Raw genomic sequence first — 20,638 nt, forward strand, 5'->3', positions numbered from 1 at the left:
GAAGACCGTTACTGAAATCAGAATCTTTTCTAATGAAAGCTGCAGTTATGGCTGGTGGAACAGGGAGTCAGTCAGTCAGCGTCTGGCGGTGGAAGGAATGCCATGGTTTTAAGATAGCTCATCTCAAGGCCAGTGCTTGTTTAGCTGCTAGAGAAGAAGAAAACCCAGGTGGCAGTTAGAAGGTCGTTTATTCTTTAGGTGCAGGGGTGTGTGACTTATCCCTGCCTGGCATGGCCTTAGGTCTTGTTTATAATATGGTATCTCATTACCACCGAGAGACTGTTCTGTCAGTTCTTATGATCTCGTTTTAGCAATGATGCTGGTCAGTTGTTGTGTCTAAGCTACAAAAGGGAGGGATTATAACAAGCCAAATCCAACCTCCCGGCCCATTGGGGCTGGGAACTCAGTTTGTATGGAGTCTCTGGGGTCTCCTGGGCCAAGAGGGAATCCGTTCAGTGTTTGCGGGCTTAAGATTTTATTTTTAATTTACAACACAATGAAAACTGGAAATGGGGGTTCTGTTTTCTTGGGAACCGATATTTCCTGGTGAGCAGCATCTGTACCCAGCCAGATAGGGGGGATTCTCTTCCTTCTTTTCCAACCCTCTTGCTCCTTTACCAGATTATAATTTGGTAAACTTTTCACATTGCCTGTAATGACGACTTTCCAGAAGAAAATGGGAGGATACACAGTGGCGAGGCGAGGTCTAAGCTCTGAGCAGCAGCAGCCATGGTTGGAAAGCAGGTTTGCTCAGGTCCCTGCTCTAGGGACCAGCCCTTAGGAAAGTGCCAGCTAGAGCACCATGGCCTGTGGATGGTCACAGCCTGCCCAGGGAACTTCAAAGAGGAACTTCACATAGAGCTCCTAGGAATAGAATTATGAGGGATTTTAAGGCAGTTTATTTTAACTTATTTCACAAAATCCTCAAGTGCAAAGTATTGTAGAACCAGAAAGGACCTTCCACATCGTCCAGTTCAAACCCTCTTTTCACAGACAGTAATACCAGTTCCTCTAGCCCTGGGGCGGAGCCTTGCTTTCCAGTTCCTCTTCCTTTCACATTTCTTTCTTTGGGAAGTCTGACAGACCTCTCTGACTTGAGACAGTTGCCTGTTTGGTCTCCCCAGGCTGCCTATTTTTAGATACCCCTTGGCTCCAATCCAATCAGGCAACACTAGGCGCAACCAGGCAACACTAGGCGCACAGAGACAACCATCCCTGGCCTGGAGGGACATCCATTCTCTTGTCCTTGGGCCTACAGACCCATGCTCTGCCGGGCTGGACTTCTTTCCATTGCTTGACCAAGCACTCTGTCCAAGGCCTGGTCTCTCCCAGGCCATAAGTGTGAACCATCTCTGGATTCCCTCTGCATTAAAAATTGGCCAAAGACATGAGAGCACCACTTTTACAGCTGTGTGAACTTGGACCCTCAGCAACCTCATCTGCAAAATGGGCATAAAAACATTATATTGCCCAACAGACTTTATAGGGTTACTGTAAGCAAGTAGGACAGTTTGTAAATAACAGAGATATTAAAATTAGTGTATGAGTATCATCACCAAACTAACTAAGAAGGACAGACAGGATAAATCTGAGTGGAGAGGGCAAACCTGCAGGGAGGTCCTGAACGCTGTAGATGTCGCCTATGCAGGGAAGCCTCACTCCGGGCACCCATCTGGCCTGCATTGCTCACACACTTCTGTCTCACTGCATTTGCTGTCTTGGCAAATATTTATCTGCCTCGTGAATTCCTGGGAAAAGCAAGATGTCTACTTTACTTAAAAAGGGGGGTTGGGGAAAAAAAAACCCTGTAATCCCAGTGACCCAGGAGGCTGAGGTAGAAAGATCACTTGAGGCCAGGAGTTCAAGTCCAACCTGGCAACACAGCAAGACCCGCCCCCCCATCTCTACAAAAAATTAAAAAATTAGCCAGGCATGGCGACATGCACTTATAATCCCAGCACTTGGAAGGCTGAGGCAGGAGGATCACTTGAGCTCAGGAGTAAAAGGCTCTAATGAGCCATGATCATACCACTGCACTCCAGCCTATGGGACAGAGGGAAACCCCATCTCTAAAAAACAAAGAAAAGTCCTTACCAAAAAAGGGGGAAAAAAATCAGAATTTTCTGGAAAAATGCAAAGCTCTCCTCTTTCTCCAGATGATTTCTAATGCTCTCAGTCCCATAAAGCCATTGTCTTGGCAAACCAATCAGGTAGAAGGCAAAGACAGAGGAGAGAGAAAGGCAAAGCCCAGAAGTGGAGATTAAAGAACAACAATCTTCACGAATGGAAAAGCAGCTTGGAGGCTGCTGATACGCTGCAGGGATTTTATCTGCAGTCTCTGCATTATTGCAGTTTGGTGGCTGCCTCACACTACCCCTGGGGCAAGAGCATTAATGGGATCTCTCCCACACGGCTGCCTCCAGGCAACCGTCTTGGAGAATCTCTACTACGATCCTAGATTGCGGATCAGTTTTCCAATTCAGGCCTTGTTGTTTCAGTGTCTCCTCACTCTAATATGATATGCTTCTGAGGGGAAAGAGGAACTATTGATTTTTTTTCCCATTCAGTTGTGAGCTGGTGAATTACATTATTTCAAATCTCACTTGCAAGGAGGCCTGACATCAGCAGGGACTGCGTGGTGTGGAGCTGAGCACAGGCGTGATGAGGATGCCTGCAGCACCCTGCATAATTACTGCCCCTGGCCAGGGAGCCCTGGGCAGTTTAGCTAGTGGTTGGGGACATGGACACCACAGAAGGCCTGGCTGCTCTCCACCTACCAGCCTCCCCAGCCCAGCCCTGCTGCGAGGCTCCCAGATTCTCCAACTAAGGCCGAGCCAGCCCTGCTGTAACCAGGGGTTGAGTTTGTTTCACACTTTGTGCCAGTGGTTTGTAAAAAGATGTGACATGTTTCTTCCAAATGCACAACAAGCGACAATTCGTCCGTGAGCTGCCAGAACACATTTTACATGAAGCATGAAAAATCCCAGGAGCTGAGGAATGAAGGACTCAACCCCAGATGAATACAAGCCAGTCAAGCATTGCTGAAGAACGTTAGAAAGCATCCTAGGCAGCCCTCCACGTCATCACTGTGATTATTACCATAATTATTCCTCCCTCACTTTGCAGTTAGCCATATGCATGCCACATGAGGTCACAGGCTGCCCTCCCCTGGTTTTCCTGACACATAAAACCAACAAGAAGCCAGGGGAGGCTGAGCTAATGGTGCTAGAGAGAGATGAGCTGCAAATCACCATTCTCCTCAATTTACGCCAAATAAATAGATGGAACCTCACGCCCCACACGGCGGGACGTGATCCACAGAAAACCTTGGACACTGTGTCCCCCATCTTTTCCCTCTCCTCCCTCCCCCACCCCCACCCCCACATCACAATCCCATTACAGAGAATGGGAGTGCAGTCAGGAGGGGGTGGAACAAGAACCATGGGTTTCATGTGGGAGGAGAACCAAGCTCACTGGGTAAAAGTGGTTCTTTTAAGACCCTCACATCAAAGGAAGACTTGCAGGAGAAAATAAGGAACTTGTTTTAAAGCAGAGGGATTGAAATCCCAGGGATGAAAGAAATTCAAATGAACGTATCTTTTAATTGGTTCCTGTCCTTTTATGCACCCCTGCTCTGTCAGCTTCCATACTGTGGAGCTTCTGATTCTCCAGTGCTTAAAAAGGGTTCTCCTTTTGTTCACTGGAAGAAAACCATTTTTGTTGGCTCCACACAAAAAGTGTCTATGATGTCTCTGGGATGGTAACACTTCATCTCCTCCTGCTAAGTTATTTGATCCAGAACACAGACATTGGAAAATTCAAATGGCTTCTTTGATTTCTATTATCACACCCAAACCTAAAATCATTGGGTGTCCTTGACCCCAGCACATGCCCTCTACTTCCAGCCTGTCTCTGACATTGGCCAGGGAGTTCCCAACAAGCCACAGTCAGAAATGATGGCCTCCATGCAAGCACTGTAAGTCTCCACCAGTGACACATCCAGAAAGGCCACGTGCTATCAGGAAGTTTCTTTTCAAGCTCGTGGGTCATTGTCCACGAAACAAAGCATATCTTTCCCTTTGGAACTGCATGTTAGAAAGTTGAGTAAATTACAAACAGATGGCACCCTCAGTTTGCATCTGGCCTCTATGAAAATCCTTATAGATGATGATAACAGTCGTGATGTTGAGTGATCTGTTTCTCCAGGTTTTGTAACAATACTAGTCTCTGCAACTTCTCTTTATAAGACTTCAAGGTTTTTCTGTTTCACAATTTGTCTGACTCTCCCCATCTGGCCTAAGAAGAGCCTATTCTCATGAACAACAAAGGTAGCTATTGATGTATGTAAGATGGGTTCATTTGGCTGAATATAACTACTGGATATTCTCCCTAAGTCAGCATTTTCTAAAAGACAACCAACACTTCATAGTAAAAATTAGGTTCACAGGATCACGTCCAGTTAGTTAAAAATACTGGACCAAGCAATCTCTCTGACCTGTTGAGCCAGCTGGCTCTACACTGGCTTCTTTCGAATGCTTCACTTCTGCAGATCCAGGTTTCAGAATTAAGCAACAGGAGTGTAAATATCAGGTTTTTCTCTTATGAATTAGGACTTTGGGCAAATTATAACCTTCTTAAACTTTTTTTCCTCACCTGTAAAATGAATATAACAACAGAAGTAACTCATAGAGTCAGCTTATAACAGTGCCTGGTGCATGGTAAGCACCCAGTGCATTTTAGCTGCCAATAACAATCCATTCTTCCAGATGGAAACTTTGTCACTGGCTGTCCCTCTCTCAGTGGTTCACCTCCTCCCTTAGTGAGAGGCATAGTTCGCCCCTCTCCAGATGATCATCCTCAGCAAAAGTTGGCATCAGGATCTTTAGCCCATTGAACTCCAATAGTTCTCAAAGGGAGACAGGGTGTCCTGAGGGTGTTTGGAAATGGGGAGGGTGTTTGGAAATGGGGAGGGTGCATATTGGAACGGGGAGGAGCGCTGGCATTTAGTGGGTTGAGTGGCCAGGAGGTGAAATAACTTGCAATGCTCAGGACTGCCCCACACCATGAAGAATTTTCCCACCCAAAACACTAATGGTGCTTCCACTGAAAAACACAGACTGTTCAGGAAATGTTTAGAGATGAAAGGCATTAGACAAAATCATTCCAATGAACAGGTCAAAGAGGTGAGTGGCCCAAAATCAGTTAGGAAATCACCAGTACCTCCTTATGGTTTCCGGTGGCTCTGCATGGAAGGGAATCTGACCAGCTGAGGCCAGGGTGTCCTGCAAGGCCTTGCTGACCTCCCGCAGCTGACCCAGGGACAGCCGGCCCACCAGTGGGGTCAGGTCGCAGTCCTGCCACCGGAGTTGTTGCTCTTTCTCCTCTATTTCCCTTCTCAGCTGTTGATCTTTGGCTTCCAGCACCGACATCCTTGCTTGGAGAGCTTCGATTTCTTTCTATAGAGAATGAGGAGTCGAGATTTTATAAATTAACCCTGCTCACGGCAAACTGCTCTGAGGATAATGACTCGTTTAAATGAGAATTGGCCATATGCACAAGAACCAGGAAGCTCCCCTTCTGAGGCAGGCAGATTTTTGGAGGTTTGCTGAACTGGAAAAATCATGCCAGCTTTCTATTTCTAATGAGTTGGCATAAGGAAAAACATTCCCTCCCGAGCACTAAATAACTATGGGGGGTGAGCCAAGAATTTGACTTGGAAGAACCCAGCAGATACATAAATGACTTACTTCATCTCGGATGGACGAGTTAGGACACAGGGCAGGGAGCCTTACGCACCTGAGGTCTGAGCTAAGCAGGTAACCCCAGCCACAGACCAAAACAAGAAATGCAAGCAACCCTTTGTTAGTCTGTCCCCAAACACAAGAATTCAAAGTAGAGAGAAAGGTAAAAAATGACTTCTTAAGTCTACAGGGCTGAGAGAGGAATGAGATGCTGCAGATGGTGTCATGCAGCCTAAAGTTCATGACAATCTAAAAAATGTAATTTCTGCAAATATAGCAAACTGAAATCCAAATCCATAAAATATCATTTAACATTAAGGTCAATTAACTAAACAAGCAGCAGGTAATGAACGCCCATCGTGTGCACAGTGTTATAGCAGATCATCATCTCACTGCCCATATGATTCTGAATCAAAAATAAGACTCTTAATTAACATACTCCCAAGTTTTATGCTGATAAGAGCACAACTCTAATCCTGGGTGTCTCTAACTTCGTATTCACGTTCTCTCAGCCCCAAGGTGCATCACCCGCAACTTCTACCTCCGGAACCCACTTCAAGTATGGGAGTGGGGAGAAGAATTGGGAGTTACTAAAGAATGTCTACTACCAAGACATTCTAAGAAAAAAGTAAAGCCTCAGTGTCCCCAATTGCTCCAAGATTACAGTCTTACTGACAAAGTCTCTCAACTAACCTCTCTACTTCCACCTTTGACTTCCTCTACCCTATTCTTTTCTTTTTCTTTTAGTTTTTTTTTTTTTTTAAAACTGGTAAAACACATGTAGCATAAAATTCACCATCTTGAGCTTTTTTTTTTTTTTTTTTTTTTTTTTTGAGACGGAGTCTCGCTCTGTCGCCCAGGCTGGAGTGCAGTGGCTGGATCTCGGCTCACTGCAAACTCCGCCTCCCGGGTTTACGCCATTCTCCTGCCTCAGCCTCCCGAGTAGCTGGGACTACAGGCGCCCGCCACCTCGCCCGGCTAGTTTTTTTTTTGTATTTTTTAGTAGAGACGGGGTTTCACCAGGTTAGCCAGGATGGTCTCAATCTCCTGACCTCGTCATCCACCCGTCTCGGCCTCCCAAAGTGCTGGGATTACAGGCTTGAGCCACCGCGCCCGGCCATATCTTGAGCATTTTTAAGTGTAGAGTTCAGTGGCATTAAGCATATTCACATTGTTGTACAACCATCACTGCCATCCATCCACAGAACTCTTTTCATCTTGCAAAACTGAGACTCTGTACCCATTGAAAACTAATTCCCCATTCTCTCTTCCTCCAAGTCCCTGGGAATCACCATTCTACTTTCTCTATAAATTTGACTTCTCTAGGTAACTCATACAAGTGGAATCATACAGCATTATCCTTTTGCGACCAGCGTATTTCACTTAGCATAATGTCCTCAAGGTTCAACCATGCTGTAGCATGTGTCAGAATTTCCTTTCAAGACTGAGTAATATCCCATTACATGTACATACACATTTTGTTTATCACTTATCTGTTGATGAGAACTTGAGTTGTTATCAGCTTTTGGCTATTGTGAATAATGCTGCTATGAGTCTATAGGTGTGTAAACATCTCTTTGAGTCTATGCATTCAATTTTTTTTGAGAGAGAGATATATATACACACCCAGAAGTGGGGGTGGCTGGACCACACAGTGAATCAATTTTTAATCTTTTAAGGAAGCTGCATACTGTTTTCCATATTGTCTTACATCCTATTCCTAATACAGGGTCAAATTATTTACAATGTGGTCAGATCAATTACATTTAGCATTGTTTACTTTAAACTTTCTAGATGTTCCTAAAAGCAACACTCTGACTGCAGCTGAACGCCATTATACAGGCAAAAAACTCTCCCTAAATGAAGGCATCCAATGGTTCCCTGTTGCAATCTGAGAAAATTCCAAATCCTTACAAGGCCCCTTTATCTCTGACTTCCTCCCCAAATCCTCCCCCTCATTTACACTGCTCCAGCCACAGGGGCCTCCAGCTGCCCTCTGAACACATGAGGCCCACTCCCACTCTAGGGCTTCATCTTGGTATCCCCCTGCAGGATCCTCTTGCAGAAATTTCTGCAAGGCCTACTCCCTCTCCTCTTTCAACTGCTGGGTCCAATCTCACTTCTCAATGAGTAGACTCCATCCTCCACATCATCCTAGTCTACTCTGGGAAGCTCTTATCACCCTACAACATACCAGTTATCTAATAGAGGTTTTATTATGTTTATCACTTATTGTCTATCTCCCCATTCTCACCCCCTAGTAAATCAAAAGCTCCCCAGGAATCTCAAGCATTTCAAACAGTATCTGGCACTCAGTGAACCCTCAATAAATGTCTGTTGAATAAATGAATATTCAAGTACCTTTCCCAGAGTGCTTCAAACACTAAGTGCCCAGGGCTAAAATTATTTTCTCTACACTCTGACTTTCTCAGGAATTGTGTAGACCTTTAATTGGCAAATGTTATTAAAAATGAAAAACCAGATTTCACATTTTCAGCTATCCAAACAGTATAACACATTGACTACGTAAGTGCTCAGTTAATGGAGGAAATGGTTTCAAATAAATTGCCGACTTTTTCCTCCCTTTGCCTCCTTACTCTTGAAGTGACCTGGATGGGGCAAATTCAGATAACAAAAATATTCGATGGCCAGAGCAGAGAGGGGAAGCCTCCAGCCTAAGCCAGGATTTGAACTTGAGTGTTGAAGACCTATGCTCTTCCCATGAAGTCACGTAGCTTCCAATCAATGCGTTCTCATTGCTCCCCACTCATGCTTCACAACTCCAGGCTCAAGCAGGCACGGACCCTGTTTCAAGATTCCCTGCCTCTCGGGTGCCCTGTCAACTTTCAGAGCTCTGGCTTTAACTCGGTGCTGCACCCAGATTTGTAGCCTCTCGATGATCCTTAGCCAGCCTGCATCCTCTGTTCTGGGCCAACTTTGGGCTTCCACGCAGTCGGCTAATCATTCCAGATGTGCCTGCCTTGCTCAGTCCGGACTTACAACTCTGTCTCTTAACAACTTCAGCTCATAGACTACTATGATAGGAATTTCCATAAAGGATTTTCACAGCACAGATGTCTTTCTGCCTTTCAAAGGAAGCTTCTAAAGGTCAAAATGATAAGAAGTGGCAAATTGGCCTGGCAGACAAGAAAAGCATATTCAAAAGGTAATGAGGAATATCGAAAACAGGCGCAAACGCTGCTGAGCTTTCAACCCTCGTTTGTAATGAGATTCCTACAAGCCCTCTAGTCATTCCCACCAACTCTCCTTTTTGTACTCCCCAGCTTGACAGCCAAGGCTCTAATTGCTACACTCAAGGAAAGTAAGACCCACTTGGCTGCATTTGGCTTAAATGGATAAGAAAAATGCCGGCTGGGCACGGTGGCTCATACCTGTAATCCCAACACTTTGGGAAACTGAGGCAGGAGGACTGTTTGAGCCCAGGAGTTCAAGAGCAGCCTGAGCAACATACTAAGACCTGATATCTACTAAAAATTAAAAAATTTAGCCAGACATGGGGGTCATGCCTGTAGTCCCAGCTACTTGGGAGGCTGAGGTGGGAGAATCACCCAGGAGCTAGAGGCTGCAATGAGCTATGATTGCGCCACTGCCCTCCAATCCGGGCAACAGAGCAAGACCCCGTCTCAATGAAAAGAAAAATGCCATGATATTTCTTGAAGATCTTTCACCTGCTCACCTGTAGCTGCTGCTTTTCCTGAAGAAGCCAGTCTCGTCTCGTGATGGACACGTGCAAGCTGTCCTGAGCAGTGCATTCCAACAGCCTCGGCTCCGTTCTGAGTGAGGCGTGGGTGTCGTCTCCACTGGCCCTTAAAATAACACATACCTATTGGTACAGGTTTGGGGAAGCTGAAATCCTCATGTTGACAAGTATTTTAAGAGTAAGAAACTCCAAGTGGAGTTCTCATACTTAGGAGGGTACTCACCTGTTTTTAGGATGAGCTCCTAAATGTAAGTTTCTACCTTAATTACAATCTCTTGGGATTTCTGATTTTTCCCCTTAGTCAGAATACTATTATGGGACCTGCACTGTCCCATAAGGTAGCCCGTGGCCACATGTGACACATGGTTAGCCCAAATTAAAATGTGCTGAAAGTGTAAAACACACACCAGATTTTAAGGACTTAGTATGAAAATAGAGTACAAAATAACTCATTAGTAATATTTTTAAGTTCATTACATGTTGAGATAATATTTTGGATATATTGAATTGAATTAAATGTATTGTTAAAATTAATTTCACCTGTTTCTTATTAATTTGGGGGAATATAACAAGATCTTTATTCAAATGATTAGGAGTGTTGAATTCACACTCACTATTTCTGAAATTCACCAGTTCCCCCGCCTTTACGGCATCCACCCTTCTTCTGCTCATTTAGAATCTTCCACTTTGCACTAATGTTTGAGTCACTAGTCAATGAGAAGGCTGTCACTGAGGGTTTCAGAAGATTTTCTCCCACAATCAGCTTTAATCACAGCGAAATACACTTCTTGCAGAGCCCACATCACATTTGTTTTTATTCCCAGCACTTATCACAGAGTTGAACTTAATACAATTAGGCCAAGAGTTCTAGAAAATGCAGCTGAGCTCCTGGTAGCATTTCATCTAATTCCTGAAATTTTCACTTGATTAACTTTCTTCTTAATCCATTTTTTTTTTTTTTTTTTTTTAAAGAGTGTCTCACTGCGACACCCAGGCTGGAGTGCAGTGGCACAATCTTGGCTCACTGTAACCTCAGCTTCCTGGGTTCAAGCAATTCTCCTGCCTCAGCCTCCCGAGTAGCTGAGCCTATAGGCATGTGCCACCATGCCCAGCTAATTTTTGTATTTTTAGTAGAGACGGGGTTTCACCATATTGGCCAGGTTGCTTTCGAATTCCTGACCTCAAGTGATCCTCCCTCCTCAGCCTCCCAAAGTGCTAGGATTACAGGCATAAGCCATCGCGCCTGACCATTAATCTTTTTTAATGTGGCTACTAGATCGTTTAAAATTGTGTATATGGCTCACACTAGATTTTATTGGATAGCACTGCCTTGGATTATCCAAACAGGAGCAAATTCCAGAGCTGAACTTGATGGAGATTAAAAGGAGGGGTGACTGATTTGCAGATGCTTGGATGTGAGCTTCTCAGAAAAGATTTGCTGAAAGGCTGTCAAAACCACTTAAAATCTGTTAGGCTTCTTCTCTTATTCTTGCCAGAGTTGACATATTTGGTAACAGTGATGCTGGTGAAAATGTGGCACAGGCTTGGGCCTTACGTTGGTGAGCTGTCTTTACAGGATACTTGGTGGTATTTGTCACCAAAGAATAATAAATTCACCCTTAAAACATTCCATTTCCAGTGGAATGAAGGTGGGCAGAAAAACAATTTACCCTAAGCAAAACTACATCAACAATCCAGGGAAGCTATGTCTAAGAAAACACCACCAACTAAAACTAAAAGGCAAATGACAGGTTGGGAAAAATATATTGCTACACATATGGCAGAAAAAGGGTTAATATTGCTAATTTTAAAAAGTTCCATCAAATTATGAAGGAAAAGACAAGCGCACCAACCAGAAATTCCAAAATAATGGAATACGGCTGAGCGTGGTGATGCACACCTGTAGTTCCTGCTACCTGGGAGGCTGAGGCAGAGAATTGCTTGAGCCTATGAATTTGAGACCAACCTGGGCAACATAGCAAGATCCCCCACCTCAGAAATAAATGAAGCAAAACAAAACACAAAAAACGAATTGCAAAGTGTTAAGGAAAATGATTACTATCCAAAGATTTTTTGTGTGTGTAGGGCGGGGGATGGAATCTAGCTCTGTTGCCCAGGCTGGAGTTCAGTGGCATGATCTTGGCTCACTGCAACCTCTGCCTCCCAGGTTCAAGCAATTCTCCTGCATCAGCCTCCCGAGTAGCTGGGACTACAGGCACGTACCGCCACACTCAGCTAATTTTTGTATTTTTAGTAGAGACGAGGTTTCACCTTGTTGGCCAGGATGGTCTCCATCTCCTGACCTCGTGATCCGCCCACCTCAGCCTCCCAAAGTGCTGGGATTACAGCCATTACACCGCGCCCAGCCTCCAAAGATAGTTTTAAATTAAAATCCAAACAACATAAAATATCATCTTTCACCTAACAAACTGGCCTGTCAAAGGTTTTCCCAAACCATAAGTCTTTGGTGAGAGTAGGGAATAAGAATGACACTTAAAATTAAATATAACTTGGGATTCTACATTCCCACATCTAAGTATTGATTGCCTGTAAATAATCATAGTTTTACACAAAGATTAGCTACAAAAATCAGGTGTTTTCTTAGTAGCCCAAGACATGCCCCAGCATCAGGACCTCTTAGCAATGCTAAGCAGCCACTAAAATTAGGTCACACAAGAAGATATACTGGTCTGGAAAATGTTCACTATTTATTGCTGTTTTCTCTAAAGCAGGTTTTATGGCAAAAAGTATAAAATGAACCATTGTAAAAATATTAATAACATGTATATAAAATAAAAGAAAAATATTCACCAAAATGCTATCAGCTCCTATCTCTGGGTGATGGAATCACTTCTTTCCATTGATCTTTCTAAAGTTTCTATAGTGAGCATGTATCATTTTTACAACCGTAACATAAAATGTTTGCCAACACGCACTAAGTAGCTGCACTTTTGATTTAAATATTTTAATACACCCAATTAGTCTTGTAGCTCCTGAACATGCCTGTGTTTTAAATAAAGCTCATCAATAACATCACCTTCAAGGTCCCCTTCCCTTGCAGAGGAGCAGACATCTGTAGCTTCTGACACTTGGAGGCATAAACTCAGCATCCTAAAAAGGCCAAATTAAACCTATCCCCTCCTTCTACAGAATCTCCCACACAGCTAGATCTTGTCTGCCACCTTTGTACTTATTTCAGGGCTCAGCGAGGAGAAGCGTGAAGCTGCATGTTCTTATTTATATATTAACACAGGGTCGCGCTGCCTCCGCATTTCTTAGAAAAGAAAATGAGTAACTGATCCTAATCTATGTTGTGCTATGTTTGTCTCCTTTTACTCCTACCCCATTTCATTCATTCATTCAGAAAAAGAGAAAATATTACTGAGCTCGCTGGTATGTACTATGGATTGCGCTTGGCTCTGAGGATACAATGGTAAACAGTTCTTGGTTCTTCCATGGAGCAGGAGAGACAAATGCATCAACAGAAAAATTACAAGGCAATGAAGACATGGGCAATGCAAGGCACGGACCAATGACGGTAGACTTTAAAGCTGGGGGAGACTCTTCCCCCTTGCTGAGTCCTAACTTGACACTTACAAAATAAGTGAACCAACCGACCACGGTGCAATGAAGCAGGCTTCATATTTTTAGAAACAATACTAGGAAATATGTCACCTCAGCTTTTCGAAGTTAGAAAACAGCAGTTACAGAAAAAGGAACCTTGCTTTTGTTCCTATGTCTACCAAAAAGATCAGACTCTCTGAATAATCTTAAAGGTCACTTATTGTAACATATGATGCAATTTAGAAATCTATTCTTTGTTTTATGTGCTTAAAGGCAAATAGCAGCAGCAACAAAAATGTTTAAACTGATAATAATAAAATAAACTACTGTGAATCGAGAACGTACTGCACACTAGACGTCATCTTTTGATCACATTCGCTTCTCGTTACAGACCTAAGATGAAGATGCTATTATGCCAGTTTTGCTGACGAGGAAACTGCGTCCCGGGGGTTCCGAGTCTAGCCCAGGGCCACGCAGACAGCAGGAAGCAGAGTTTAGGAGTCAATGCGGATCAAGCTGAGTCCCAGGTTCCTGCTCTTTCCCAGATATCACACGCCATTAGGTTCTCAGCAAGCCCAGGAACTTCCATCTCCCCTGTCTTCCAGTCACATCCACACACACCCATTATTTGAATCCTCTTGCTGGCTACCAGCAGGGCAGTGCAACGCAGACAGTGCACAGCATGTGGAGTTAGGGGCCACCCTTTGGGTCTTGGTTGTGCCTTTTTCACGCTGTGTCACTGGACTTACCTAATCTCTCTGAACCTTACCTTCTTTGTTTTTAAAATGAGAATGACAGTGATGTGGATAACAAGAATGGCTTCCCTATGGAGTAAACTATGGGGAACAAATTGATCTGACAAACGACCACTGAGCATCTACTGTATACAGACCCCACCCTCGCACTGGGGCTGGTGGGGATGGAGACAGAACACCTCCATCCTCAAGAAGCTTGCTGTTGATCTCCCCAGCATCTCAATGTTTGCATCGGGAAAATGAACACTGTACTCACGTCCAAAGCACCCACTTTCTATACAGAGTAAGAAAGATGAAAAATGTGGGCCAGGCATGGTAGCATAAGCCTACAATCCCAGCACTTTGGGAGGCAGAGGCAGGAGAATCACTTCAGCCCAGGAGTTCTAGTCCAGCCTGGGCAAGACAGTGAGACCTTATCTCTACAAAAAAATTAAAAATTAGGCACGGTGTCAAGTGCTTGTAGTCCTAGCTACTCAGGAGGCTGAAGTGGCAGGATAACTTGAGCCCCGGAGTTACAGGCTGCAGTGAGCTATGATCATGCTGCTGCACACCAGCCTAGGCAACAGGGCAATCAATACCAAGAAAGAAAGGAAAGAAAGGAAAGGAGGGAAGGAAGGAAGGAAGGAAGGAAGGAAGGAAGGAAGGAAGGAAGGAAGGAAGGAAGGAAGGAAGGAGGGAAGGAGGGAAGGAGGGAAGGAGGGAAGGAGGGAAGGAGGGAAGGAGGGAAGGAGGGAAGGAGGGAAGGAGGGAAGGAGGGAAGGAAGGAAGGAAGGAAGGAAGGAAGGAAGGAAGGAAGGAAGGAAGGGAGGGGAAGGAGAAGGGGAAGGGAAGGGAGGGGAGGGGAAAGGAGGGGAAGGGAAGGGAAGGAAAAGAAAGAAAGAAAGAGAGAGAGAGAAAGAAAGAAAGAGAGAGAGAGAAAGGAAGGAAGGAAGGAAGGAAGGAAGGAAGGAAGGAAGAAAGAAAGAAAGAAAGAAAGAAAGAAAGAAAGAAAGAAAGAAAGAAAGAAAGAAAGAAAGAAAGAAAGAGAAAAAGAAAGGAAAGAAAGAAAGAAAGAAAGAAAGAAAGAAAGAAAGAAAGAAAGAAAGAAAGAAAGAAAGAAATACAGGAAGGAAGGAAGGAAGGAAGGAAGGAAGGAAGGAAGGAAGGAAGGAAGGAAGGGAGAGAGAAAAAAAAAAAGAAAGGAAAGAAGAAAGAAAAGTAGAGAGAAAGAAAAACAGATAAAATGTGTCTGAGGATCTTTACATGTGTCAGAAGAAATGTCTGGAACAAAACCATCCTCCTACCATCAGCTACTGATGTCTGTGGGAACGAAACACACTTCCTCTTCTGGGCTCCAGAGGCTCAGCCTGTTTGCACAGTTCCTCGTTCCTGACTGTGAACCTGGAGGGAAGCGATTGAGCTCATCTCATGGTGAGGACCCCAATGCCCAGCGTTAAGTAGGGCCTTGGCAAATATTTATTGAATGATTCAATGAGTCTGTGTCCTAGAAAATCCAGAAGTCGTTTATATTCACTTTTCTATTGCTTTGGATAATTTCTTTGCACTAATTTATTCCCCAATATGCTCTGCTTATGCTAATATTACGAGTTTCTTGAATTTCCTAAATAGATACCATCTGGGTCAGGATGAGAGTCATTGAAGGAAATCAACACAGAATTGAAAATTAGCTACAGAGGAGCTACAGGTGGTAACTGGGAATTCTCTATATTATCATTAATCACATTAATTACTTAATCCATAAGAAAATCCCCTGTGATTAACCAAAACTCCTCTCTCTGTCTCTCATATTCTTACTCCAGGTAGAGAAAGGGATCCACAGACGGCTGAGTGATGGCCCCAGGACACACTGTAGCTCAGCAATGAAGCAAGAGACAGGCTTCCGTCTTTCAAATCTTCTGTCCTCTGAGTCAGGCTTCCTCTCCGTTCTGCAATGTTGTCCCCTTTACATTCAATAATTCTCAATGTGTAATCCCTCATGTCACTGCAAATTAGCATCGCTGCTGTAAACTAATCAGTATGCAAAATGAACAAATCCCTCAGGGGCAAGAATTAAAAACATGCAGGGTAGAATGTTAGAACAGCACTCAGTGCCAATGGGGATTCAGGTGTCCAAGATCACACCCAGACCCACAGTTTCATACAGATCTCCATCGGCCCCACCCCAGTACTGGAAAAATCTTGGCCTTTTCCATCAACAATTTAAAGGAGGATAAAATCCATTCATAAAATAAAATCGTACATCACAGAAAAAAAAATAGCTGCAAATTGCACAGGAAAAATGGTTTTATTCCATTGACAACTTTTACCATGTGACTGTTGTGAATGCCTATTTTCAGGAATATTGAAAAAAGACAGAAGAAATTGTCTAAGTGTCTGTGGTTCCTCTGCCAGCTTGTTAAGGGGTGCATGCCTGTGATGAGCCTACTTTGCCACCTCCTTCACAGCCCAGCACTCAGGCCCCCTGGGCCCTCTAGTGCCCTTGGCATTGCTGGAGAGGCCACCTTCAGAAGCCTCTGCAAGTGAGAATGTCGACGGGGCAGGAAGCCAGGAAATCCACCTGTGAGAAAATCCTGCGCCAGAACTGCTCATGACAGTGCTGTGGTTAATGCATCTTCACATGTAACGCAGGAGGTCCCTCTCTGAGACCTTAATGTTGTTAACAGTACCAAAAACATTGCTTTGTGCCACTGCTGGAATCGCAGAATTTTAGTCTCAGAAAGGACCAAAACTATCAAGGCCAATGTTCTCATCGTCACAGTTAGAAAAACGTGGTCCTGAGGAAGTGCCATCTTTCAGACTATTTCTGGCAACAAGAGTTGGGTACAACTCTTCTGATTAAGGTTGCTAATCGCTGCTCCCTACTGAAGACTATTCTATCAAATTTATGTCATATGACTTGTGTGTTCCATCTCTCCCTCTTTGGGAAGACGGTGATAAAGAATGAGTTTAGGCCAGTCATAGAACCAACAAAGTGCACTCTTAACCTAGAAATAGCTTGCTCATTCAATATATGACGACCTAAATTACCAAAGCCATTCTGAGAGCACAAAAGAATACTGTAAAATTGCCAGAGACAATACAGGTAACTTTATAATTCTTCCATATATATATGATTTGGGTCTAAAAAGTAAGGAGCATGGAGAAGTCACATTCCTTGGGGAACTGACTTTCATTGTTTTATACAGTCTTATCCCACTCATAGAAATGACTGCCCTGCAAGAGAGACACATGAATATTCATTTGGGTTTATAATGGTTTATGCCTGATGCCACTGGCCTCAGGACAGACTTCAGTTGAGTTTGAACAAAGAGGGTGATATGGAAGACCTTTATTTGGGAGCTTTTATTTATAATCCAGTAGTTCCAAAACAAGTTCTGAGAAGTCCTCTGTGGCTCACCACTTATGTTTCCCCTCTTGTCCTTTCTCCCTTCTTTTGTTGAGGCCATGACAAAGGGTCTGGAGTTGGTCTCCTGGGAGTGGGACACAGGGCATGCCACTGTCCCTTGTGGTTTCCCATCTCCTGATCTGATGTGGGGTTCAGAAATATATCCTTGTTTGTTGATAATAACAAATATTTTTTTCTTAGCAATAGGATCTTGCTCTGTCAGCCAGGCTGGAGTGAAGTGGTGTAATCATAGGTTACTACAGCCCCAAACTCCTGAGTTCAAGCAATCCTCCTAGGACTACAGGCATGCACCATCGCATTTGGCTCGTTTATTATTATTTTTTTGTAGAGATGGGGTCCCACTATGTTGCCCAGGCTTGTCTCAAACTTTTGGTCTCAAGCAACCCTCCTGCCTCAGCCTCCCAAAGAGCTGGGATTACAGGTGTGAGCCACCATGTCCAGCCAGTAATGATAATTTTTATGTTGTATCATAGCCATCTCATTTTATATCCTGGGTAAAATGTGTCTGTAACAGTTACTTTCTGGTCTCATACAGTGTATCTTGATTCCAATCTCGAGAGCTTAGAGCCGACCATCACTGAATTCTGTGACACTGAATGCTGTGTTAGTCCCTATATGAGAACCAAAGGGAAATAAAGAATCACATGTTTCAAAGGCAATCAAGGAGCAATTGGTCAGAGGAAGAATGACTCTGTCCAAAAGCATCACGGTGCTGCACAACATTCATCTTCTCTGTTCCCATCTCAAAGGAAGTATGCTAGTGGGAAGTATGTGGACAGGTAAACTGGGGCTCTGCCTTGATAAGCCCCACTGGAAAACCATGATAGACCTTTGTTTTCAACTTTGTTATATTTTGTTTGCTTGAGTTTGACGTTATCCACTGGGAAAAGGTCTTTGATAAAGGACATTTTGTGTGCACATGCATACAAACACATACATGCACACACACAATTTCGGTTACAAAAAGGACCAGTTTTCATATACATATTGGTGAAGATCCAGTGGAAAAATGCACGGGGTGTATAGTTAGAGAAGTGCAATGTATTCATGAGAAAATTATCATCCAAATGTGTGATGATAGTAGGCCAACTCTCTCTCTCTTAGGAGAAAGGAAAAATAACTTTCTTTTGACTGGGTGGAAGACACAGTAGGAACAGATGCCTCTCTCTTCTCTTCTGATCCCTATTGTCACAGGATATTGAGCTAGAATTTTCCTGTTGCTCCAGAGTTGGAAACTAAAGCTGAAGGACGTAGACCTAAATGCCCTGCATTCTGAATCTCTAATGATGGAGTGGGGCGTCCTACCCCTGGGGCTGCTCAACCAGCAACTCTGCAATCAACCACCACTCTCAATACCCACCCACCTGTTGGCCATGTAGAAAATAGAGTCTTCATGAGAGATGCGTTTTTCTCCCCTACCCCATGGTTTGCCTGTCCAAACCCGGCCACATGGGAGTAAACTCTTCCACTCAAACCCAGTGGGAAAAAAAAAAATCCACTAGATTCACTCCTAAAGACTGGGGGTGCCCTGCAAGAAGGAAGACTTACATCTGATTCTCCAACGTGGATATCTGTCTATACTTAGGTTCTCTTAACAGCAGAGTCTGAGACAGGGACCTGAGTACAGGCTGTTTTTTGAAGAAGTGATTCCCAAGAAACTAGAGTGAGAAGGAGGAAAATTCAATAAAAGGTTCATCGTGGAGCTGGTCACCACATGCGCAAATGGAACCCAATGGCCAAAAGGTTCCTAGTAGCAGGAACCTTCTAGAAAAGAAAAAAAATGTGTGAAGCATGCCTCAGAACTGTTCCCTAAGAGGTTGAGTAGGCTGGGGCATTGGGTGAGGGCATTATCCATCCCCACCCCTCTTTACACAGGTTCTGAGAACACCTGTGCAGGCAGGCCAGATAAACCTGTTGGGTGCCTGAGTGGAAAGCCAACAGTCAGCACGGTTCCCTGTTGTGGAGGGAATCTGAGGGAGGCTGAGGGATTGGGACACAGGGCACCCAAACTGTCTGCTGCAGCATTGTTTAAGCAACTCACTTCTGATGTGTCGCTGCCCCCTCAAGCAGGGATAAAGGAATTAGAGAGACCTAACAGGGCAGAGAGGGTCTACTATGGGGTGGCCTGAGCATACACCATTTGTTGTGGCAAAGATACATGAACTTCCCACAGGAATCAAGAGGACATCACAAAAGTTATTCCTCCAACAAGCAAACCCACTGGGCCAGAGGACCCCACAGAAGAGGGGTCAAATGATTTGAGTACCGATATCTGCCCTCCTCAGAGGAACCTGGTTAACCCCTGAAGATAGTTAAAACTCTCTTGGCTGCTGGCAGGATCTGAACATATCAAGGGTGACCCAGGGTGCTCTTCTACACGAGCTCAGAGGATTAAACAGTGTTTCTCAAAAGTTGACTTAAATTGTGATTTTTAAGAACAAAGTGACAACAAAAATAATAAAACACAAAGTATCTGATTGTATCTGAATGTTTACAGCTTCTTAAATCTTATCCTAAACTAAATTTTCTTAACCTGGGAACCAAAGACTCTCTAAGGAGTGAATGAATAACTCAGGAGAACTGTGAGTCTCCTGAAAATTCACTCAATAGTTTGCATATATGTACATGCGTACACGTAGTTTTGCAACAGAGGAAGTCCATAGCTTTCATCAGCTTCTCAAAATAAATAAACACTTGATCCCAAAAAGGTTAACAGGCACTTATTTGCGTTATTAATTAGTATTTAAAATTGTTCATGTTGACACAACTACTTTATTTCTACAGGAAAAGCACCACTCATTCAAAAATATTATATTTCCCCCTTGACTCAGAGAGCCTGTGAGAACTGTTTCTGTCCAGGCTCTGGTCTGTGTGGGCTTCAGCCTGCCACGGCGGCCCTCTGTTGGTCACTGTGAAAACTGCAGTGGGTAGCTAGCACACTGAAAGGCAGGTTTTAAAAAATTATTAGTAACTATGTAATTGTGTTAACATGTATTAGAAAAATTTCAGAAAGTTAATTTCAACTCATTATTTTCTACTTATGGTAATAATAAGATGGGTAGATTTAGCAAAACAAAAGCCAAGATAAAACATAAATAACTGAAGTTTAGAAATCAGTGATCTAATTTAACCCCCTCACTTTCTGATGAGGGGAGTGGAGTTTGGAGAGGTTCAATAACTACACCGAGCCATATACAGCTGGTTGGTGGAAGAGAAAGGATCAGAAATGACCTCCTATCCAAGGTTCTGTCAAGACTCTGTGCAACTCCTTCTTGCTGACAATCTCAGAAGAAAAGCTGAAGGAGCATTTTCCTCTAGGGCATCTGAATCCCAATAAAGTGAAGTCAGTCTCTCTCTCTCTCTCTCTCTCTCTCTCTCTCTGTCTCTCTCTCGATATTCATATATATGTTTGTGAACCTATATATAGCTACACATGCATAAGTGTCACATC

At 43.7% G+C, this 20,638-nt stretch overlaps 1 protein-coding gene across 8 annotated transcripts in view; it reads right to left on the minus strand.

The window, feature by feature from the left end:
• DISC1 (DISC1 scaffold protein) overlaps positions 1–20,638 on the minus strand; it is a 401,778-nt gene that overhangs the window by 245,818 nt on the left and 135,322 nt on the right. For all 8 annotated transcript variants that reach the window (XR_012415484.1, XR_012415482.1, XM_065546177.1 and 5 more), the window contains 2 exons: positions 9,439–9,568; positions 5,221–5,456 (listed from right to left, as the gene is read on the minus strand). Coding sequence is in view for 6 of the 8 variants with exons in the window: in XM_065546177.1 (XP_065402249.1) it covers positions 5,221–5,456; positions 9,439–9,568 (366 nt within the window). In the remaining 2 variants the exon portion in view is untranslated. The remainder of the gene's footprint in view (positions 1–5,220; positions 5,457–9,438; positions 9,569–20,638) is intronic.

This window comes from Macaca fascicularis, chromosome 1, assembly GCF_037993035.2.
Source record: "Macaca fascicularis isolate 582-1 chromosome 1, T2T-MFA8v1.1".
NCBI classification, from domain to species: domain Eukaryota; kingdom Metazoa; phylum Chordata; class Mammalia; order Primates; family Cercopithecidae; genus Macaca; species Macaca fascicularis.